General features: G+C 44.9%; 1 protein-coding gene across 4 annotated transcripts in view; it reads right to left on the minus strand.

The window, feature by feature from the left end:
• Positions 1-4,013: 4,013 nt before the first annotated feature.
• Camsap2 (calmodulin regulated spectrin associated protein family member 2) overlaps positions 4,014-19,109 on the minus strand; it is a 76,033-nt gene continuing 60,937 nt past the window's right edge. For 2 of the 4 annotated variants that reach the window (XM_048357286.1, XM_048357285.1), the window contains exons 9-17: positions 17,990-18,024; positions 16,904-16,973; positions 14,310-16,515; positions 12,503-12,639; positions 11,923-12,143; positions 9,825-9,924; positions 8,514-8,629; positions 7,260-7,378; positions 4,014-6,882 (exon numbers count right to left, since the gene is read on the minus strand). In XM_048357286.1, coding sequence (XP_048213243.1) covers positions 6,574-6,882; positions 7,260-7,378; positions 8,514-8,629; positions 9,825-9,924; positions 11,923-12,143; positions 12,503-12,639; positions 14,310-16,515; positions 16,904-16,973; positions 17,990-18,024 — 3,313 coding nt within the window. In that variant the 3' untranslated portion in view covers positions 4,014-6,573. The remainder of the gene's footprint in view (positions 6,883-7,259; positions 7,379-8,513; positions 8,630-9,824; positions 9,925-11,922; positions 12,144-12,502; positions 12,640-14,309; positions 16,516-16,903; positions 16,974-17,989; positions 18,025-19,109) is intronic. The other 2 variants (XM_048357288.1, XM_048357287.1) reach the window with 2 other exon arrangements.

Genomic DNA, 19,109 nt, shown 5'->3' on the forward strand with positions numbered 1-19,109 from the left:
TTGTTGTCTTTATGTTCTCTTCTTCTTGTCTTGTTTGTTCATTCATCTGTCTTTGTTGAAAATGAACTGTACAGCTCGTGGGTGGGAATGGGAAGGAAAAACTGGGAAAGAGCGAGGGAGGGCTGACATTGTCTAAAAAGAAACGTGCTCTTTACCCGATTTATGTAACTGTAACCCCTTTGTACATCACCTTTATAATAATGTTTACAAAACAAAACAGACCTAGGGATGGCAATTCAAGACAGCCCAGGTAGAAAAGTCAGACTCTCATCTCCAATTAGCCTGCAACAAGCTGGTGGAGCTATGGCTCAAGGGGTAGAACGCTAGCTTTGAGCCAAAAAAGCTAACGTGAAGGGATAGCGCCCAGTCACTGAGATCAAGCCCCCGCACTGGCATAAATAAGCAATGTCAGAAAAGCAAAAAGCTAAAAATCTCACCAAAACACCATGATATTTGACCAACTATCTGGTTTCTATGGTTTACTGAAATTGATATTTAAATTAACTACTACAATTCTGAAGGATCTTGAGCTCAGGATAACCTTTAGAAGAGATTGGAATGGGGGGGGGGGCATGATGATGCAAACTAATAATCCCAGCCACGTGGAGACAGAGATGAGAAGATTGTGCTGAGAGCAGAGTCTAGCAAAAGTGAGACGCCCCATCTGAAAACTAAGCTAAAGAAAAAAGGGCTAGAGGCATGACTTCAAACTCCAGTACTCCCGCTCCCTCCCCTCCCCCCCCCCCAAAAAAAAGGTGACTTGGGGTATGAGTGGTGCTCTTGAAATCAAGAAAGGCACGGGAACCAGACAAGCGGCCGTGGGCAGAGGGGGTAGGCGTGGGCAAAGGAGTGGAGAGCTAAGAGTTCTGCAGGAAGCAGACCTGGCTTGTTTCTGAGTCTGTAATTGATTTACTAAATTGAGTTACTAAAGACTTGTGTAGCCAGGAAACACGGAGGGACTGGGGATTCCCAGGTTTCTACCTGGAGACTTGAGTTGAAGGTCTGTTTTCTTTAGAATATGAATGGGGCTTAGGTCAAAGGGCTTGGGAGCCATCACAGAAATGTCTTCGTGGGGCTGGATAAAATCACCTGAGAAGAATGTATAAAAAGAGCAAAGTCCCAAGGGCGGGCGCTCTGGAACCATGGAAGAGGTGAACGAGGGCGAAGGGCTCTGCAGGCAAGCGTTACTTCTCCTCCTGGGTTAGGGTAGCTTGTTGAAATACCGAGCGGGGAGGACCCCACTCGCCGCCACCTTTTCTCTGGAGGAGAAGCTGAATTTCCCTGCAAGTGCCCAACCCTAACCCTTTTGAAACAATGCCAGGCGGGCCAGGGAAGGGATGAGAGCGGAGGAATGCGGAAGCAGCTGGCGCGTCCTGGAGTAGGTGACAGGACTCAGCAGGGCTGCGAGCTGGAGCTTTGGGCCTCGGATTTCCTGCCTGTCTGGACAGGTTCTGGCATCCCCACGCTTCCAGGAAGCAGCCCCCCCCCCCCCGCCCCCCGCAAGTCTGCAAGAAGCCACTTCAGGCTAAGCAGTCAGTCCCTACTACCTGCACGGCCTAAACTTTCAGGACGGTTCACAAGGGTGCAAAGTATTTTGCTATGCCAGCAGGTTGGGGCTCAGGAGCAAAAGTAACTGGTATGGGCTACAGGGGCTGCTCACAGGAACCGTTCTTGCCTAAGAAGGGGAGGCCCCAGTTCAGATGCTGATGGACTGGGAGGCGGTGGGATCTTTGGGTGAGACCCCGAGGGTGGGTTTCCACGATGACCTAGAGGCCTTGGAGGGGCAGAGGGGCGGCTAGCCTGCTCGCTCAGCCTCCAGAACTCTAAGAAACAATCGCTAAGCCAGGCTCCAGGGACTCACGCCTGAAATCCTAGCGACTCAGGATGAGATCTGAGGACCACAGTTCAAAGCCAGCCCGGCCCGATCAGGAAAAGTCGGTGAGACTCTCTCATCTTCAACTAATCACCAGAAAACCAGAAGTGGAGCTGTGATTCAAACTGGTAGAGCACTAACCTTGAGCAAAAGAGCTTTAGGGACCGTGTCCACACCAGCCACAAGAAATCTCTGCTCTTCCGAAGTTACCCAGTTTCATGTATTCTGTTATAGTAGCTGAAAATGGACTACCTGAATTTGTTAGGCTGACCTTTGTAGCACTATTGTTTATAGATAAGAAATCTGAGCTAGGTGCTGGTGGCTCGCGCCTATAATCAATCCTAGCTACACAGGAGGCTGAGCGCTGAGGATCAAGGTTCAAAGCCAGACCAGGCAGGATAATCTGAAAGTCTGTGAGACTTATTCTCCAGTTAACTACCAGACAGCCAGAAATGGAACTGTGGCTCAAAGTGGCAGAGTGTCAACCTTCAACACAAACAACTTCAGTCCCGAGTTCAAGCCCCAGGAATGGCAGAGAGGCCAGGGGGGTGGGCAGAAACTAAAGACCCAGAGAACCTAAATAACTGGATTAAAGCCATGGAATCTTTCTGATTACGTAGCCCTACAATCGTGGTTGAAACACTTCAAATTCCAAAAGACCAAGAAGCTTAAATAAAGGAAGATTTAAGAACTCTGCCATCTGAACATTTTCTGATTTTGTTTGCAGCCTTGGTGTGTCAGGGGGTGGCAGAGTACAAAAAGAGCATGCTGGAGACTCGGGGAATGAGAAAACACACTCTTAAAGGGGCATTCCACAAGAATATGCTTCAACTTTAAAAACGGAAGTTGGAAATCCAAATTTTTAGGGTAAACTTGATTTGTTTGATTATCCTACGGAGAGTTGAAAGGAACCTGCATCTCCAGGCTGGCGTTTGTATCTGCTCCACTTTTTGTTTTTTGAGGGGGTGGGCTGGGAACTGATCCTGGGGCTTGAACGCAGGGTCTGGGTACTACCCCTGAGCTTTTTTGTGCAAGAGCTAGCTCTCACTGCACTTGAGTCACACCTCCACTTTCGCTTTTTTTTTGGTGTGTAATTGGAGAGAGTCTTTTGGACTTTCCTGCCTGGGCTGGCTTTGAACCAAGATCCTTAGATCTCAGCCTCCTGAGTAGCTTAGGATGACAGGTGTGAGCCCCCCCCCCCCCCCCGCCCCATGCCTGACTCCGCTCCATTTTGCAGCAGAGGCTAGGCTTAGCCTCGGGCTGGCGCGGGGAGTCCCAGACACGGAGAAGCTGGCCATCTTGGAGACTGGCTCGGCCTGGGGAAGACTGGGCAGGAGGCACAGGGAGACGCTACCAAACCCCACTGTTTTCCTTCTCACTTTGGGGGAGGGGACAGGGAGGTGTTGTCATCCCTCACCCCCCCCCCCCGCCCCACTGGGGTTTCTGGGAAGGAGAGGGGTAGCGAGGAAAACTGAGCACAGGGAAGAATGGGGCCTCCCGTTGCTGAGCAGAGAATGTTCATTCTCTCATCAAGTAAAGGAGACGACTCGGTGCTCAAGAGAAAGCGCCCTGCTTGTCCCACGGGGGGGGGGGGGGGGTGGCAGGGACTGGCAGGAGGCTGGCTGGGGTCGCGTCACCAGCATGATGTGGAGCTGCCACTCCGGCCTCCACAGGACGGGGATGAGGTCACGTGTGGGGTCTTTCAGCAGTCCGCCAGGTCCACGGATATCCTGGCTGGCCCTCACGACGCCCATGCGGCTGCCAGGCGGGTGGGAGGGGAGGGGCATGCTGCTCCACTCAGCGTGGGGACTTGGGGTGGCCTCACGCTGGGCTGCCTCTGCCCCGAGGTGGGGTGGGAGCCGGAGTCACATCGCCTAGCCCCAGCACGAGTTCCCATCCGGGGCTGAGAACAGACCCATGGAGTGAAGGGGACCGCGAGAGAAAGCTTAGAACCAGACAAAGAGCCCATCACAATCATGAGGGGCCAGGTACCGGCCACGGCCCAGACGGTGCCCAGGTGTGGCCCTTTTCCAGCCCCAGGGCCACTCTGCTGTCTCCCCTCCGTGGGTAAGAAGAGATGGGAAGGGAGTGCTCACGGGTCCTCTCCAAACCTCATTCCATTCAAGCAACAGGAAAGGAGTCGATTTGGTGCCATGCTTTTATTCAAATGGTAGGGAAAAAACTACACTGTACCAGGAAATAGCAAATGTGACAGTATTCTACAGCACAGCATCTTCTAGAAAAACCTGTAAGCAGTGCTTTGGGGTAGACAGGTAAGCACGCCACACACTGTACACTGCCCCAACTCAACAGCAGACGCCGCCTGCGCGCGGCCAAACAAAACCCCAACTGTAACAGTCACTCTGAAACAAAACGTGAACCAAGAATGCAAAGCTTCTCGACACTGTCCGACACCGGGAAGGCGACAGGCTGCACTGGTCGACAGGACCAGCGTTTGGCAAAGGTAGCCGAACACGTACAAGCATCTGACCTGCGTGGAAGAACCTACCGTGCGTCCCAGCAAGGTTAGGAAACCCCCCTGCTTTATGACATGGCATACTGTCATTTGTAGAATTTTAAACATAATTTTTTAAAAGCTGCACCATAATAAAAAAAATCTGTGGACTTAAAGAAATATATCCATATGCCTTTTACATTAATAAAGTAAAATCTGATACTGAGAGCAATGAACTTCGTGGCAACGTTCACATTCTACCTTCAGACAAGACAGACACTGGATTCGACTGCTAGACACCGCCGCCTGTAAGAGTCAAGGGGGGTCAGTCCTGCTTTGTGTTCAGTAGTTCTCCGTTGTCTTGCTTCTCTTTTCTTGTTATTTAAGACCCAGGTAATACAAAAAAGATTGCTTTGATAAGGGAAACTTAATTGGCTGACAAAAACAAATTTAGTAATATAAAATGCTTATTTCTGGTTTTGAGTATTATTCACATTTTGATTAGATTCGCTTAAAATTTTTTAAACTAGTCTTTATCTAAATATGTGTTGGATCATTTCCTTCTAATTGTGATAGAAATTGTCTGAAAGGTAAAATGTGTATTCCCCCATTTTTAGTATTCATATATTATATACACAATATGTATATGCTTAAAATATAAGAGTTACATATCCTGGTCTCTCCCATGCAAACAGTAGATCACAAATAGTTTTGAGCTACACATATATCTTGCACAGATATTGGGAAAAAAATCTGTGAACTTTCTTTTCAGTTTTAACAAATATACATAAATATAAGAACATAAATTACAGTAAAATATTGACAGCATTTGAGAAAATGTCAATAACCCAGATGCACTGATGCCGGAAGGCCTTATAATAATAGAAAAGTACAGCTCAGGGACAGCTCATTCCTATATGTTTTTTTTAAAATAAGTAAATACATTGTATGAGACATTAGTGCTCTCTCTAAACACCTCTGTTAGAGAAATGTACATATCTTCATCTCTACATCCATGAAAGGAAAGGTACTACACGTTTTGTTTATGGTACAATACTGTCTTTCCCCCTAATGTACACAGTTGTCACAACACTGAAACATAACAGGGTCACAGAATCATTCAAGTCTTTTCCTGAGAATGAAGTTTTCCCCAACGAACTCTCTGCTCTACACTTCTATTGAACCACAATCACAGAGAGATTTCAAGTGTGTCCTTATAGTCTATGATGTTCCACATGGAAAGGATTAAAAAGAAGAAAAACCCAATACAAGTAAAATAAACAGGAAGCGATTTTAAAACAAAAAGACATTTTCTAAAATTCTAAATATAATTTTCATAGCAGTTATAAATAATGTCAAGACTCCCAAGAACTTGCTTCAGGAAGCCTTCCATTTTTACACTGAAAGACTACTCGCAAAGTGCCATTTGCTTCTGCCAGCTGATAAAGTGACTTACTTTGAACAATAGAAAAAGCCTGTTTTTGTTAAAATCTCCATTATTCTGAGTTGGCCAGAAGTCGTGTAAAACAGCACGGATGTAATCAGGAACTTCTTATATTCTTGGTTAAGCTCATGTGGTTTAAAGCAAACCTACTAGCAGCTTTCGCAACACCTTCTCTTATTTAGTAGAGAAATGTTAATACTTGAGTGAATAATAAATAATACAGGATAATTTTTGCAAATGCTCTAACACCATTAAAACATGAGGGTTCTTGTAAAATGTAACACTAGTGTTTCTCTTAACGGCGGAGAAAGGTGCACGTTACTTCTGAAGGCATTCTTCCTACTGTCAGAGCTCCACATGAAACAAACACAAAGGTAGCTTAGAATGAATCCCCAACAAAATAAACCATCTGAAGACAAATACAAACAGTTAAAGGTTAAAAAAAAAAAAGCAACAAGTACAACACATAATTCGCAATCCTAGCCACATTTCTACACTATGCCCACCGTGTTCACAATTCAGTGCTTCAATGTCTCTACCAGCAGGCAGGTGAGCTCGCTAATGTCCAAATCTCCACTTGTGAATCAAAACCTTTCCTTCATCACTTGGACTTACCAGCTAAGCAAGAATTTTCTGCATTCCAAAATACTGTGGTTTACATTCCAGTTGTTCATGACATCAGCTAATGTCCAGTTCTAATGAACAAAAAAAAATCTTGTTGGCAATGAGAAAGGTTTCTCTAGGCAGGAACGATGAAGTGCAAATTTACCACGAATGTTCTGAAGCAAACATGTCCCACTCCTATGCCTTAGTAGTAGGTAGAAGTTTTTTGGGTGTTACTGGTCTTTTGGTCTGCCACAAATGGCTATGAATGGTAATTGCATCAACACTGGCAGATAAAGTTTTTGCAGGTATGTGGCTGAACTGTTTCCTGTCAGAATTGTATTTGTAAAGTCCCTCAATCATCTTCTTAGTGATTGATTTGGGGCCTATCCCAGTCAGTTTGCTGATCTCTTCAGTTTCTGGGCAATAAGTATACAAGGATCTGAACTGGCAGCCCGAATCCCGGAACAAAATCAAGAAGTTGTTGGCATCCGACTTCTCCATTTCCTTTAGAAAACAGAATAGTAACAACAATGAAGTTTATGTAACTGTGTAATGTTTGTTGATCAAACTTTATGACACATTTTATTACTTTCTGGCAGTGCTGGGAATCAAATCTGGGTCCTCGAGCTTGGGAAGTAGGTGCTCTACCACTGAGCCACATTTTAGCAACAAATTTTAGTCTATTCTTCATGTGTAAGTAAATTTGCAGAATTCAACTTGATAGTGAACTAACTCAACCTAGTAACTAAACCATCTAGTTCCAGCTGTTTTAAGTAGATGCTGTTGAAGTGTTAGGAGCCCTAAGGGCGTCTTCTCTTGCATTGACAGGAAAGACAGTTTTAGAATACTGATCAACTTAATTTTCATGCAAACATGCTTACCTCCAGTATTTTTTTCTTCTGACCTTCATTTACTTTCCCAGCTAAACAGCAATGAGCTAAGGCATTTTGTATTATGTGTTTATTGGATTTTGCACTGGGCTCTTTGTACAGCTTTGGTCCTGTGCGAGACATTTAAAACAGTAAGAATAACATTATTTCTTTTTTTTAATTTTTTGCTGACTCGAGGGTTTGAACTCAGGATATCTCACCCCACCATTTCTGCTCTGCTGCTTGAGCTATATACCACCAGCCTGGCTTTGGGGAAATGTGATCTCGGGGCATGTTTCGCTGGGCTGGCTTCAAACTCGGATCCTTCTGCTATCAGGCTCCTGAATGGGCAGTGGAATGAGGCCCTGTGCCCAGCTAGAAGGAGTCCTTGCTTCCAGGTTTCTTCCTGGCTGCCCTCCAATCCAAGCACTGCTTTATCCACAAAGGGACACATCCAGAGGATGCTCCGACGGTGTTCTGAGGCTGCTCTGAGAAGCAGCGCTGGAAAGAAGATACAGCTACAACTGGCCCGTCTGCCTACCCTTTCTTTTTCTTTAAAGTTCATTTTGTTGTCAAGGTGATGTACAGAGGGGTTAGTTACATACATACATAAGGTACTGAGTACATTTCTTGTCAAACTTAAGTTATCCCTTCTTGCCTACCCTTTCGTAGGTCTGGTGAGTTTACTTCTGGTGAGCTGCAGTGGAAACGGCCCACGAGTAATATGAGGAAAAGAAAAGCTTCATCTTCTTCAGGATTAACAAAGGGATTAACAGGGCAACGGCCCAACTCCAGGGTTTACAGGCCACAACAGGAGGCTGTATCAAAAGCCAGCAGGTCTGTAAGCAGGGCTCGGTGAGGCCTCCTGTTCTTCGGGAGGCGGGTGGATGGGGCGCTCCTTTGCTTGCTCTTCCCCCGGCCTTCCCAGCTTCCTAATTTCCCCATTAAGGAGAGGACTTAGGGATTCAGCTTTACACAGCAGCGAGGACCTATGTGCCGTGCATCAAACTCCCCTGAACTTTTGCCAGACCCAAGACACTACACAGAAATGGTCGGCATTTTAAAGACAGAAGTAGGAATGAGTGCTAAGTGGCACTGCCAAATTTATTTAGAAACGTGTATCTTTTATCTGCTAGTCCCTAAGTACAGCTCTGTCATTGAGACTGAGCTACACGAGGATGAGCACTTGCTGTTTTACCAGGCTCCAGTGTGTACAGCAAAGGAGATGAGCTTATTACATTTTCAGTAGTAAACACACGCACGGACCTGTATATTCTGTTCCGGAAGCCACTGATGAAGTTGTTGACGCATTTTCCCAGTCCTTTTCTCCATTTCGACTGCCACAGCGACTTGGAGACAAAAAGCCTTCTACAGACTCTGACCTAAATGGCAAACCACAGAGTCTTTATGTTTCAAACAGAAAAAGGGTTGTGGGCCAGAAAAGTAATGTGGGAGTATCAAGCAAACAACCTAGAGCTTTAAAGTAAAATGTGATGATGCTGTTGGTCCAATTTTTATATATATATATATACACACACACATATATGTGTGCGTGTGAGAGATGTATATAAAGGTATATATATTTATCACACTCGTTTCCAAATCATGTTAGCACTCTATAGAGATCTGCTGAAAGAATGGATGTTTCTCCACTGCAGCAGCATGACAGGTTGGCCACAGAGACAAGAACTCTGAGATGACTTCCCTAGGAGACACGCTCTTCTGTAGCATGGATACCATAGCACAGCATTACTTGAGGCTGACTTCCAAGGACAAAGGAGATCTTCCCTCTGTGTTACATTCTGACATGGTTTTAAGAGGGAGGAGTGGAGTGGGGGGACTACGGGAGGTGGAGGGGCTGATCAGGATATACTGTACACACTTGCTGAAATGTTACAATGGAAGCACCCCCCACCATACAACTAACTTATGCTAACAAAAAAAAATCAATAAATTTAAGTAGGGATCTGCTTTAGAGTGAGTCTAATGTTCCAGTAGAAAAACTCTTATTTAAAAAACAAACAAACAGGGCTGGGAATATGGCCTAGTGGCAAGAGTGCTTACCTCCTATACATGAAGCCCTGGGTTCAATTCCCCAGCACCACATATATAGAAAAAGCCAGAAGTGGCGCTGTGGTTCAAGCGGTAGAGTGCTAGCCTTGAGCAAAAAGAAGCCAGGGACAGTGCTCAGGCCCTGGGTCCAAGCTCCAGGACTGGCAACAACAACAACAACAACAAAAACTCTCCTACTCAACAGGTCATAAGCCAGAGAGGCCAACACTAAAGGATGCTTTTTCTGTTTCTAACCATTATGATTTAATCACAATTATATTGCAACTACCTTCGCATAATTACAATTTGTGTTTGTAAAAAGTATCTTATCAATGTCAAGAATTCAAATTCTAAATGATAAGACACTGAAAGATGAATAAGCACCTTCATAATTTCTTTATAACAGAAACCCATAAAACTTATTATAATTGCTATAAAAATACAAAACAAAAACATTACAGATTTTTTTTACTTAAAACTTGATACAACTGCAGGCACCCTAATCTTTCCTGTGTTTGGATTTACCTTGGCGTCCTCTTGCCTGAATGAAGACTCTCATTATCACCCGTGTTCAGGGATGCCAAAGAAAGGCTAGAGGCTGAAAAAACACGATAAAGTCGTGATCCTGAACAGAAACAAAATCATAACTTTAAAAGAAGAAATAGAAAAGAGTCTGTTCATTAGAGAACACCAGCATAGACAATGGGATTATGTCTTTTCCTGTTTCCTTTCTTCTTCGTCTAAATGCATAGTATGCTTGCATGCACATATACATGACTTAAAGAACCTTCTTTTCGAAAAACAATGATAAGACTAACTTGATGTTCATGAAAGAAAGTGCTGAGAGGAGACAGATACCATCATCGGGCTCTGGTCAAGAAAGCAAATTTAAGTAATACAGAATGTCTAATTCCTGCGCAGGAAATTAATTTATTAATTTCAGCTGATACAGTTTATCTCCTTGGGTTTAGGGTAGTTCTAGGGGGCTGGGAATGTGGCCCAGTGGTAGAGTGCCTGCCTAGCATACACGAAGCCCTGGCTTCGATTCCTCAGCATCTCATATACAGAGAAAGCTGGAAGTGGCGCTGTAGCTCAAGTGGCAGAGTGCTAGCCTTGAGCAAAAAGAAGCCAGGGACAGAGCTCAGGCCCTGAGTTCAAGCCCCAGGATTGGCAATCAGTCAATAAACAAAGTAGTTCTGGAAATTCTATTGTCTGTCTGTTTGGAAGTGCTGGGGGTATTCATTGTGTGATGCTGAGAGTCAGAGCCAGGGTCTCACGGACCCTAGGCAAGTGCTCTACCACTAAGCTACACCCTGACAGCCAATGTGGGGATTCTCTAAAATTTTCCATGAAACTTACTTTAAATAAAATGGTTTTAGGGCTGAGGATATGGCCTAGTGGCAAGAGTGCTTGCCTTGTATACATGAAGCTCTGGGTTCAATTCCCCAGCACCACATATATAGAAAACGGCCAGAAGTGGCGCTGTGGCTCAAGTGGCAGAGTGCTAGCCTTGAGCGGGAAGAAGCCAGGGACAGTGCTCAGGCCCCGAGTCCAAGGCCCAGGACTGGCCAAAAAAAAAATAAATAAAATGGTTTTAGAAAATAAAAGTATGGGGGCTGGGAATATGGCCTAGTGGCAAGAGTGTTTGCCTCCTACACATGAAGCTCTAGGTTCAATTCCCCAGCACCACATATATGGAAAACGGCCAGAAGGGGCGCTGTGGCTCAGGTGACAGAGTGCTAGCCTTGAGCGGGAAGAAGCCAGGGATGGTGCTCAGGCCCTGAGTCCAAGGTCCAGGACTGGCCAAAAAAAAAAAAAAAAAAAAGAAAGAAAAGAAAAGAAAAGTATGTATTTTGAATTTCTTAAAAAAGATACATCTTGTATTGCAGAAATTATTATATATATTTATGAGTATTTCTGTCTTAAAATTTATCCCTTTAAGTGGGATCACTTCCTTGTGCTTTTTGAACTCAGGGCCTGGGCACTGTCCCTTAGCTGTTTTTGTTCAAGGCTGGCACTCTTCCACTTGAGCCACAGCTCTACTTCTGGTTCTTTGCTGGTTAATTGGAGTTAAGAGTCACATGGACTTCCCTACCGAGGCTGGCTTCAAACCTTAATCCTCTCCCACCTGAGTAACCATGATTATAGTTGTGAGCCCACCGGCACTCCGCTTACACTCGTGATCTCGTATTCCTTACTGTGCAAAGAAGTTGCTTGGGTGATTAGCTGGGTAGTGGAGTATTATGTGCAAAGCCTTGGGTTTAATCCCCAGCACACACTCCCCCACACACCAAATATGCTTTAAAAAATACATTTCATGCACATAACACGCACTTAAAGGGTAGTTACTAGTTCAGGGGAATTATATCTGAGGACAGAGTTCCCTAATTAGTTACTACTTAAATTCAATTTTAGCCTTCTCATTTGTTCTACTGAATATATGCATGCACACATAATACACAGAGGTCGGGGAAATCTTCACTTGCTTGTTTTTGGTTTTCCAAACCAGACCATGCATAATTTCAAAATTGTATCCAATTTAGTACTGGCAAAGCAGAATCATGTTAGCATGACAAACCCAGCTGGTGTTTTATGAACAGACTCCACCGACGGCCTGCGTTACCTGGAGGACCTTTGATTGGTGTTTTGGGGGACTCGATGTGGTCTCTGTGAATGGATTTGGGCCGCTGTTTCTTTTGCTTTGACACTTGAGGGCGGTGCTTAATGACAGTGTCCATGTCTTCCATCAGCTTCAGCTGCTTCCGCCTCATGTATTCTTGCCTGATAAATTCTCTGCGTGCCCTCTCATCTTCTTTCTTCTGACGTTCCTCCTCAGTCTTACGCCTATGAAATCAAATAAAGACCAAGTTACAGGTGTGATGAAAGAAGGGAGAACCACCACCTCCTAGTACCATGGGAGAAAAATAGGCCCTTCATGGAAAACCTACTTGAGAAAACTCAGGCTGTTTCATAGTAAAGTTACATCAATGTGTTTCAAGCATTGAACACAGCGAGTATTCCTGGAGCACTCTGGCATGTGAAATCAGGAAATACTTTGGGAAAACAAAGTAACTTCTAGAAATTACTAGAATGTAGCAGACGGTAAACATCTCTAAAAACGGTTCCTTAAGCATTCGCTGAGCATGCTCCCGACACTTCCCTCTGTGTCCACGGGAGGCTCAAAGCCAGCCTGGCCCCGTTACCTGGTTTCCTCTTTCTTATGCTCCATCTCCGCCTCCAGTTGCTGTTTCCGAAGCTGACTTTCTCTCTCCCTCCGTAACCGTTTCTCCAGCAGGGCCGCGCGTTTCATTGCCATGTCATTTTCTGCCTTTTGGTCATCCTAAGAACAAATTTCATGGAACATTTCAGGTAGTACTATTCTCATTTTCAGTTGCTGTTGTCGCAGGTTGTGCTTATTGAGATAACTGGAAATCTGAACTATTATGACTGTCAAATGTAGGCCTGTTTTGGGAATTATGATGGAAGAGCTGAATTAAAGTTAGTAATTCTGTTAAATAACTTAATGGCCATGAAAAGAAAAAAAGTTCTTAGCTCTTAATAACTGAGCATGGGGAATTTGCCCTCAATGAAAAACAAAACAAACTATTTAAAATATATGATCAATAAAAAGGATAAAACTTCCCTACAGCAGTCAGCTAATGTAGTGCCATAAACGGAATTACAGCGTTTAAAGTTGAGGTCACACAGTTTGATTGGTTAAGTTCAAAATTACATTGAAGGTTTTTCTCTCGGTCTTTTAAAATACTGGTACTAGGCTTGACCTCCTCACACTCTTGCTTAAGCTTTTTTCATTTATGGCTGATGCTCTACCACTTGAGCTACAGCTCCACTTCTAGCTTTTTGGTGGTTAACTGGAGAGGAGAGTCTCATGGACTTTCCTGCCAGGGCTGGCTCTGAAACTTTGATTCGCAGATCGGAAGCTCCTGAGCAGTTAGGGTTACAGGTGTGACCACTGGTTCCCAGCACAGGTTTTCTCTTTGAAGAGAAGATGAGTGAAATTATATCCCTCTACTGAGGTTCTTTCAAGCTGACAATCATGATTAGACCTACTAGGCCTGACTCCCTATCTCATCTTGATAAAAATTAATTAAAAAATAAAATTAAGAGAGACTTGTGCTTGCTCTGGTAGGTGCTCTATCATTTGAGCCATTCCCCCTTTCCCCTCCAGCCCTTGTTTGCTTTCAATTATTCTTCAGACAGTGTGAGTTTGTGTTTTTGCCTGGGGCTGGCCTTGGATCTTACTCCTACTGTTTCTGACTCCAGTGAAGCTGGGGTTACAGGTGTAAACCACCACACCCAGCTTGTCTGTTGAGATAGGAGCCTTACTAACACTTTTGCCTGGGTGGCCCTTGAACAGTGATCTTCGCAAGTGGCTGGGGTTACAGGCATGAGCCACTGTGCCTGGTGTTAAAGGGTTTTTGTTTTTTAAAGAAGACACAAGGAAAGATGGTCACCAGGTAAAAAAAAAAAACCTTAGCACATATTTACATACAATAATAAATAATCACTCTGTTTTAGAGGTTCAAATAATTTCATTTTTTTTATCTAGTTACTTGCTGTTTTTCAGTTAGGAGTCACTCTGTAGCCCAAGCGAGCCTAAACTGTGAAATCTGCCTGCCTCCGCCTCGTGATGCCACTATGCCTGGTTCGAATGGCTTAATTTTTTAACGGCTTTAATGAAAGGGGGGAAGAGAGGTAAAAGAGCAAACACGTTATCTATGCAAGCATATGCATGACTGTGATCGAAGGCTTTGTTACAGCTCCGAATCCACACTGGAATACTGAGAAATCTTGAACTTCAGCATCATAGAGTCCACCAGAGCAGGAGTCATCAAAACACATCTTAGGAATAATAGCAGATTTGTTAAAAAAAAAAAAAAAAAAGAAAAGAAAGAAAATTTAAAAGGGATTGCTATTCCAGAAGTACGTCAACTTAGAAAAAGGAGTCCCCCCCGCCATGAAGATGCCTGAAACTATGCAGCTTATTACCTTAAAAAAGAAGCCACAGCATACTTTCTGCTCATCATCAGCAAATTGTTCTTTATCACTTTCTCCATCATATTTTTCGACAGACACATCCGTCTTTTCAGGGGGTTTCAAGTCTGACAGGGAAACTTCAATCAGGTTAGCGTTTTTAGGAGCGGTGGGTGGGAGGGTGGGCTTAGGCGGGGGGTCTGTGGGCTGGTTCAACTGGTCCTCATTTGGGGTGAGACACACAGTCTCTGTGACAGGCTGGGACAGGACTTCAGAAACTGTCGACTCAAGAGGTTTCGGTTCCTTTTCTTCGGGGTTATAGCCACGTGGTCCCGAGGCCCCTTTGCATTCCGAGTTCTCCTTTTTAACCTCCTCCTTGGGCTTGGGCTCCTTTAACTGAGGCTCTCCATCATCTCCAAAGCACACAAAAGACCGCGTCTGGATGGGAACCTGACTCGGTGAAAACCTCCTTAGTCGAGGAAGACTATCCACAGACCGAGGGGGTGTCAGGGTTCGGTTCAACGGTGTTATTTTTAATTCATTGGGCCTAGGAGTCCTTTGATTTTTAGTGGAAAAGGAGGAGCTCTTCCTGTTGGAGGCCTGCGGAGATGGGTGGGTCGGGCGGGGGGAGTCCGAGGAGAAGGGCGCCGTGGTGGACGACAGGCTGGCCTGCCTGGAGGGCTTGACATCTCGGCCGTGTTTCTGCGGCGAGGGCTGCGGAGGCGAGATCACCCACGACTGCTGCTCTCTCATCTGCATTAGCATCTCCTGCTGGAGGGACAGGCGCTGCATCTCCTGCTGGAGGAAGTGCAGGGAGGAGTTCAGCTTTTCGATGGATCTCATGTACTCTAGAATCTCCCCTTCGTTCAGAGTCTCTTCGGAGGGGCTTGCCAGGTTCCACTGCTTCTCGGGGTCCACCGGCGTGGTTGGGGACTTGGGCCACTTGGCTGGGGGGTTCTCCGTGCTCTCTTTGATGTCGGCCAGGGACTTGCTCCTCTGTCCGTCGGGGCGGTGCACTTCCTTCTCCTTCACCCTGTCCGTGTACACCTTCTCGTCCTCGGCGCCCGCCGCCTCCTCCCGCAGTGGGGAGATGCCCTCCCCCTTCTTCTTCACCACCGTAAGGAAGGCCGTCCTTCCCATCTTCTGCCTCTGCTTTGTGAATGCGGCTTCCATCTTCTTCTTCTGGGCTTCGATGGCGCGCCTCTTCTCCTCCAGCTTCATCCTGAGATGCACCATCTCCGAAGCCAGCAGCTGCGTGCTGTCCCGGCCTGTGGGCAGGACGGGCTCCTCGGGAATGTGTGCCCACGCAACCACGTGGGGAATATTCAGCTCCGAGCCCTCCGGGGTGGTCTTCTGGGAGCTGCTGCCACTGCTTTTTCCATCGGTATGATTCAGCTTCCGGAATTTCTGCTCGGCAAAGCTGGTCATCTTCACACCAGAACTAGACGAAGCACTGCTCCCTGGCTGAGACTTGGTACTTACGGTACTGGGACAAGGACTCAGCGCCTCCCTGGGGTTGCCGCCTCTGATATCATAATCCTGGAGAAATCTGGACGCATCATCCATGTCGGAGTCCAGGCTGACCGTGTAATCCCGCAAGGAAGAGTCTTCGTCCATGGTTTCGGGAATGTCTTCAGAAGGAACATGAATTCCAGTGTCGACCTCTGTCGTGTCGGTCACAGGGCTCAAGGCACCTTTCGCGTCACTTATGTTGTCAGGACTCGACCGACCTAGCTTGAGGTTGGAGTTAAGGATACTCATTTCCTGGCTATGAAGAAAGAAGCCATTAGCGATTTGGTCTGGCCGAGATGTGTGGGGAGGTTTTTCGGTATCGTGAATTATCTGTAATGCTTCTTCGATGCTTGGAGTCTCGATCTGATTACCAAACTCATCCAGGAGTACTCTGTTTTGTAGAGCTCCATTTGGGAGCTTGTAAGGAACATTCTCATTAGAATTCAGTTCGTTCGTATTAAGGGGCATGTAAGGTTTGAGGTCACTGTGAGGGTCTACATTAAGTTCTTCTTCAATGCTTTCTTCTTCTTCTTCCCCATTTACTGGCTTGAAGGACAAGTTTTTCCGAATGTGTTTAGATGCACGATTGTTGTTCAGAGTAAGTCCTTCATTACTAATAGAACGAGTGATTCCTCGGTTTGGAGTGGATTTTGGCACACTATCTTCTTTATCAAAAGAAATATCAAATGAAACACCATGCACAGATGATCTAGAAAAAATTTAAAGAGAAAACCTTCTTAAGAAATTCCAGAAAATAGAGTTTTTAAATGTTACTACATAAAATTATTGGGAAGTGCATTTCTTACAAGGCGAGAGAGCACTTTACCACTAGGCCATATTCCCAGCCATGCATTTCTTTTCTTTCTCCACTTATTACAATCCAACTGACCTTAAGGTAAAGTTATGCCTATTTTTCTCCCCTTTATACTTAGCTCATGACCTCTCTACTATCTGCCTATGCTGACCCTTTCAGATTTGCATCTTAATTAAAAGTCTAGATTTGGCATTCTGGCTAATACCAACAGACAACGATAAAATGGACATTTCTAAATTTCATAAGGTGGATATACTAAGACTAATTAATTCCCTTTGCTTACCTTTTTTCTTTGGGCCATGTTCCTATGAAACCATCAACATACGACATGGATGAAGACCTTCTAATTCCTCCTTCAAATAGAAAACAGCCATTGAAATCATGTAAAAAAAAAGTGGGGGGAAACTTACAGAAACTCAACACATTTTACATATTTAAGGATTCAAAAGGTAAGTAGATACCCTGGCGCGTGCGCGTGCGCGCGCACACACACACACACACACACACACACACACACACACACACAGCTTAGGTACTGGATTCAATCCATAGCACACCCCACCTCCAAAAACAGCTATGTATGGAGAATTTCAGCCAGGCTGAAGCTTGGTGCCAGCGGCTCAGGCCTGTTATACTAGCTACTCAGAAGACTGATAGCTGAGGATCCTGGTTCAAAGCCAGCCTGGGCAAATAATCGGAGAGACTCTTGTCTCTAATTAATCAGCAAAAAGTCAAAAGTGGAGGTATGGCTCAAGCAGAAGAGTGCTAAAACAGCTAAGTAAAAGCTCAAGGCCCTGAGTGCAATCCCTGTACAAAAGAAAAAGAATAAGAAGTGAAGGCTATAGGCTCGGCCAGCTTGAGTTACATAGAGAGAGCCAATCTTAAAAAGAACAGAAAAGAAAGCACCAGGACTGGGGCATAGCTTAGTCAGTAGGGGGCTTTCTTAGCAGGTGATATGCAAGCATCCCAGTACCACATAAAAAGAAAGAAAAGCAAGCAGAGAACCAGACTTCTCTTTTCTTCTTCTTCTTCTTCTTTTTTTTTTTTTTTTGGCCAGTCCCAGAGCTTGGGACTCAGCCTGAGCACTGTCCCTGGCTTCTTTTTGCTCAAGGCTACCTCTCTACCTCTTGAGCCACAGCACCACTTCCGGCTTTTTCTGTTTATGTGGTGCTGGGGAATCGAACCCAGGGCTTCATGCATGGTGGGCAAGCACTCTACCACTAGGCCACATTCCCAGCCCTTCTTTTTTCTTTTGTATACTCATAGCTACTTTTCAGATTGGGTATTTACTTATATCAAATCTCAGTCATTTCCCAGGCAGCCTACCTAAACTAGTCTTCTTTTGGATAAGCTTTCTCAAATACATTACCTGAGGCTGAAGCGGGAGCATGGGGACGTGAGTATCTGGAAGACAAATGACAAGACCGTGTGAGAATGGCTCAAGAAATACTACTGTAACACTTGTGATTCTACATTTTAAAAATCTAACGTTTAAATTATATTTTATATCCTTTAGCCAAACAATTTGAAGTTCTTTCATATATATCTCAATGTCCGTAGGAGATAAGATGTAGCATATTATTTTCTTTCTACCAATAGAAAACTGAAATAAAGAGATGCAAATGAAGCTCAGCAATTTGACGTGTTTGGCCTAACTAAATTTCTGAGAGCTACAGACAGGAAGAACACTTGGAAAGATCAACAAGACTGGAGCCTCATGGGCCGGTACCTCCACATCTAAGCTGCAGGCAAAAGTCTTCCACGCCTAGAAAGATCTTCAGCTCTCTTGCTACTTTCCTTATTTCATTCTATCCTATTCCACTTCATGCAGAGAATACAGTGCCTCTGTCTCAGATTATAATGATAGGTGGCTGGATCAAGCTATCCTCTTAGTTTGAGGCTTAGTTTTCCCTCCTGCAGTAAGGTAAGCATCCCCACCCCCATTCAATGAACTGGGGGAACAGGGTGGTGTGACTTCTCTAGCTCATCTAAACTATATTTATTCTAATATAAACTGGGAACAAAACAAGTCAATCAAAGGATTTAAATATATATATATATATATATCAACATAAGGAACACCTAATTAATGAGCTTTTTCCAAAGCACAACACCTGCAGATCTTCCTTTCACCCAAACCAAGTGCCTGCCTGCTACACGCCAAGCTCTGCTTGCTCTGCCTGCTGGACACCGCGCATGGCAGTCTTCTTTGTGGTCACCTGGTAGGGCTGCCGAGACCTCGCACCATGCCCTGGCATTCTTGTTTGTGATATTCTTCTTCTGAAATCACTTCCATGGCATCCCCTCGCCCTCAGCTCTATGTAAGTCTAAATACAACTTGTTTGTTTATTAAAATGTGTTTACTACTTTCTTTCCCAGATGGCTAAAATATATAAAAGCTGTATGTTCAATTTACAGATGATTTTGACTTTGTGCAACTCTCACATAAGCTGGCAGCAAAGCTGTGAGTGGCTGCTAGAAACGACTTT

Source organism: Perognathus longimembris, chromosome 11, assembly GCF_023159225.1.
Source record: "Perognathus longimembris pacificus isolate PPM17 chromosome 11, ASM2315922v1, whole genome shotgun sequence".
NCBI lineage: Eukaryota > Metazoa > Chordata > Mammalia > Rodentia > Heteromyidae > Perognathus > Perognathus longimembris.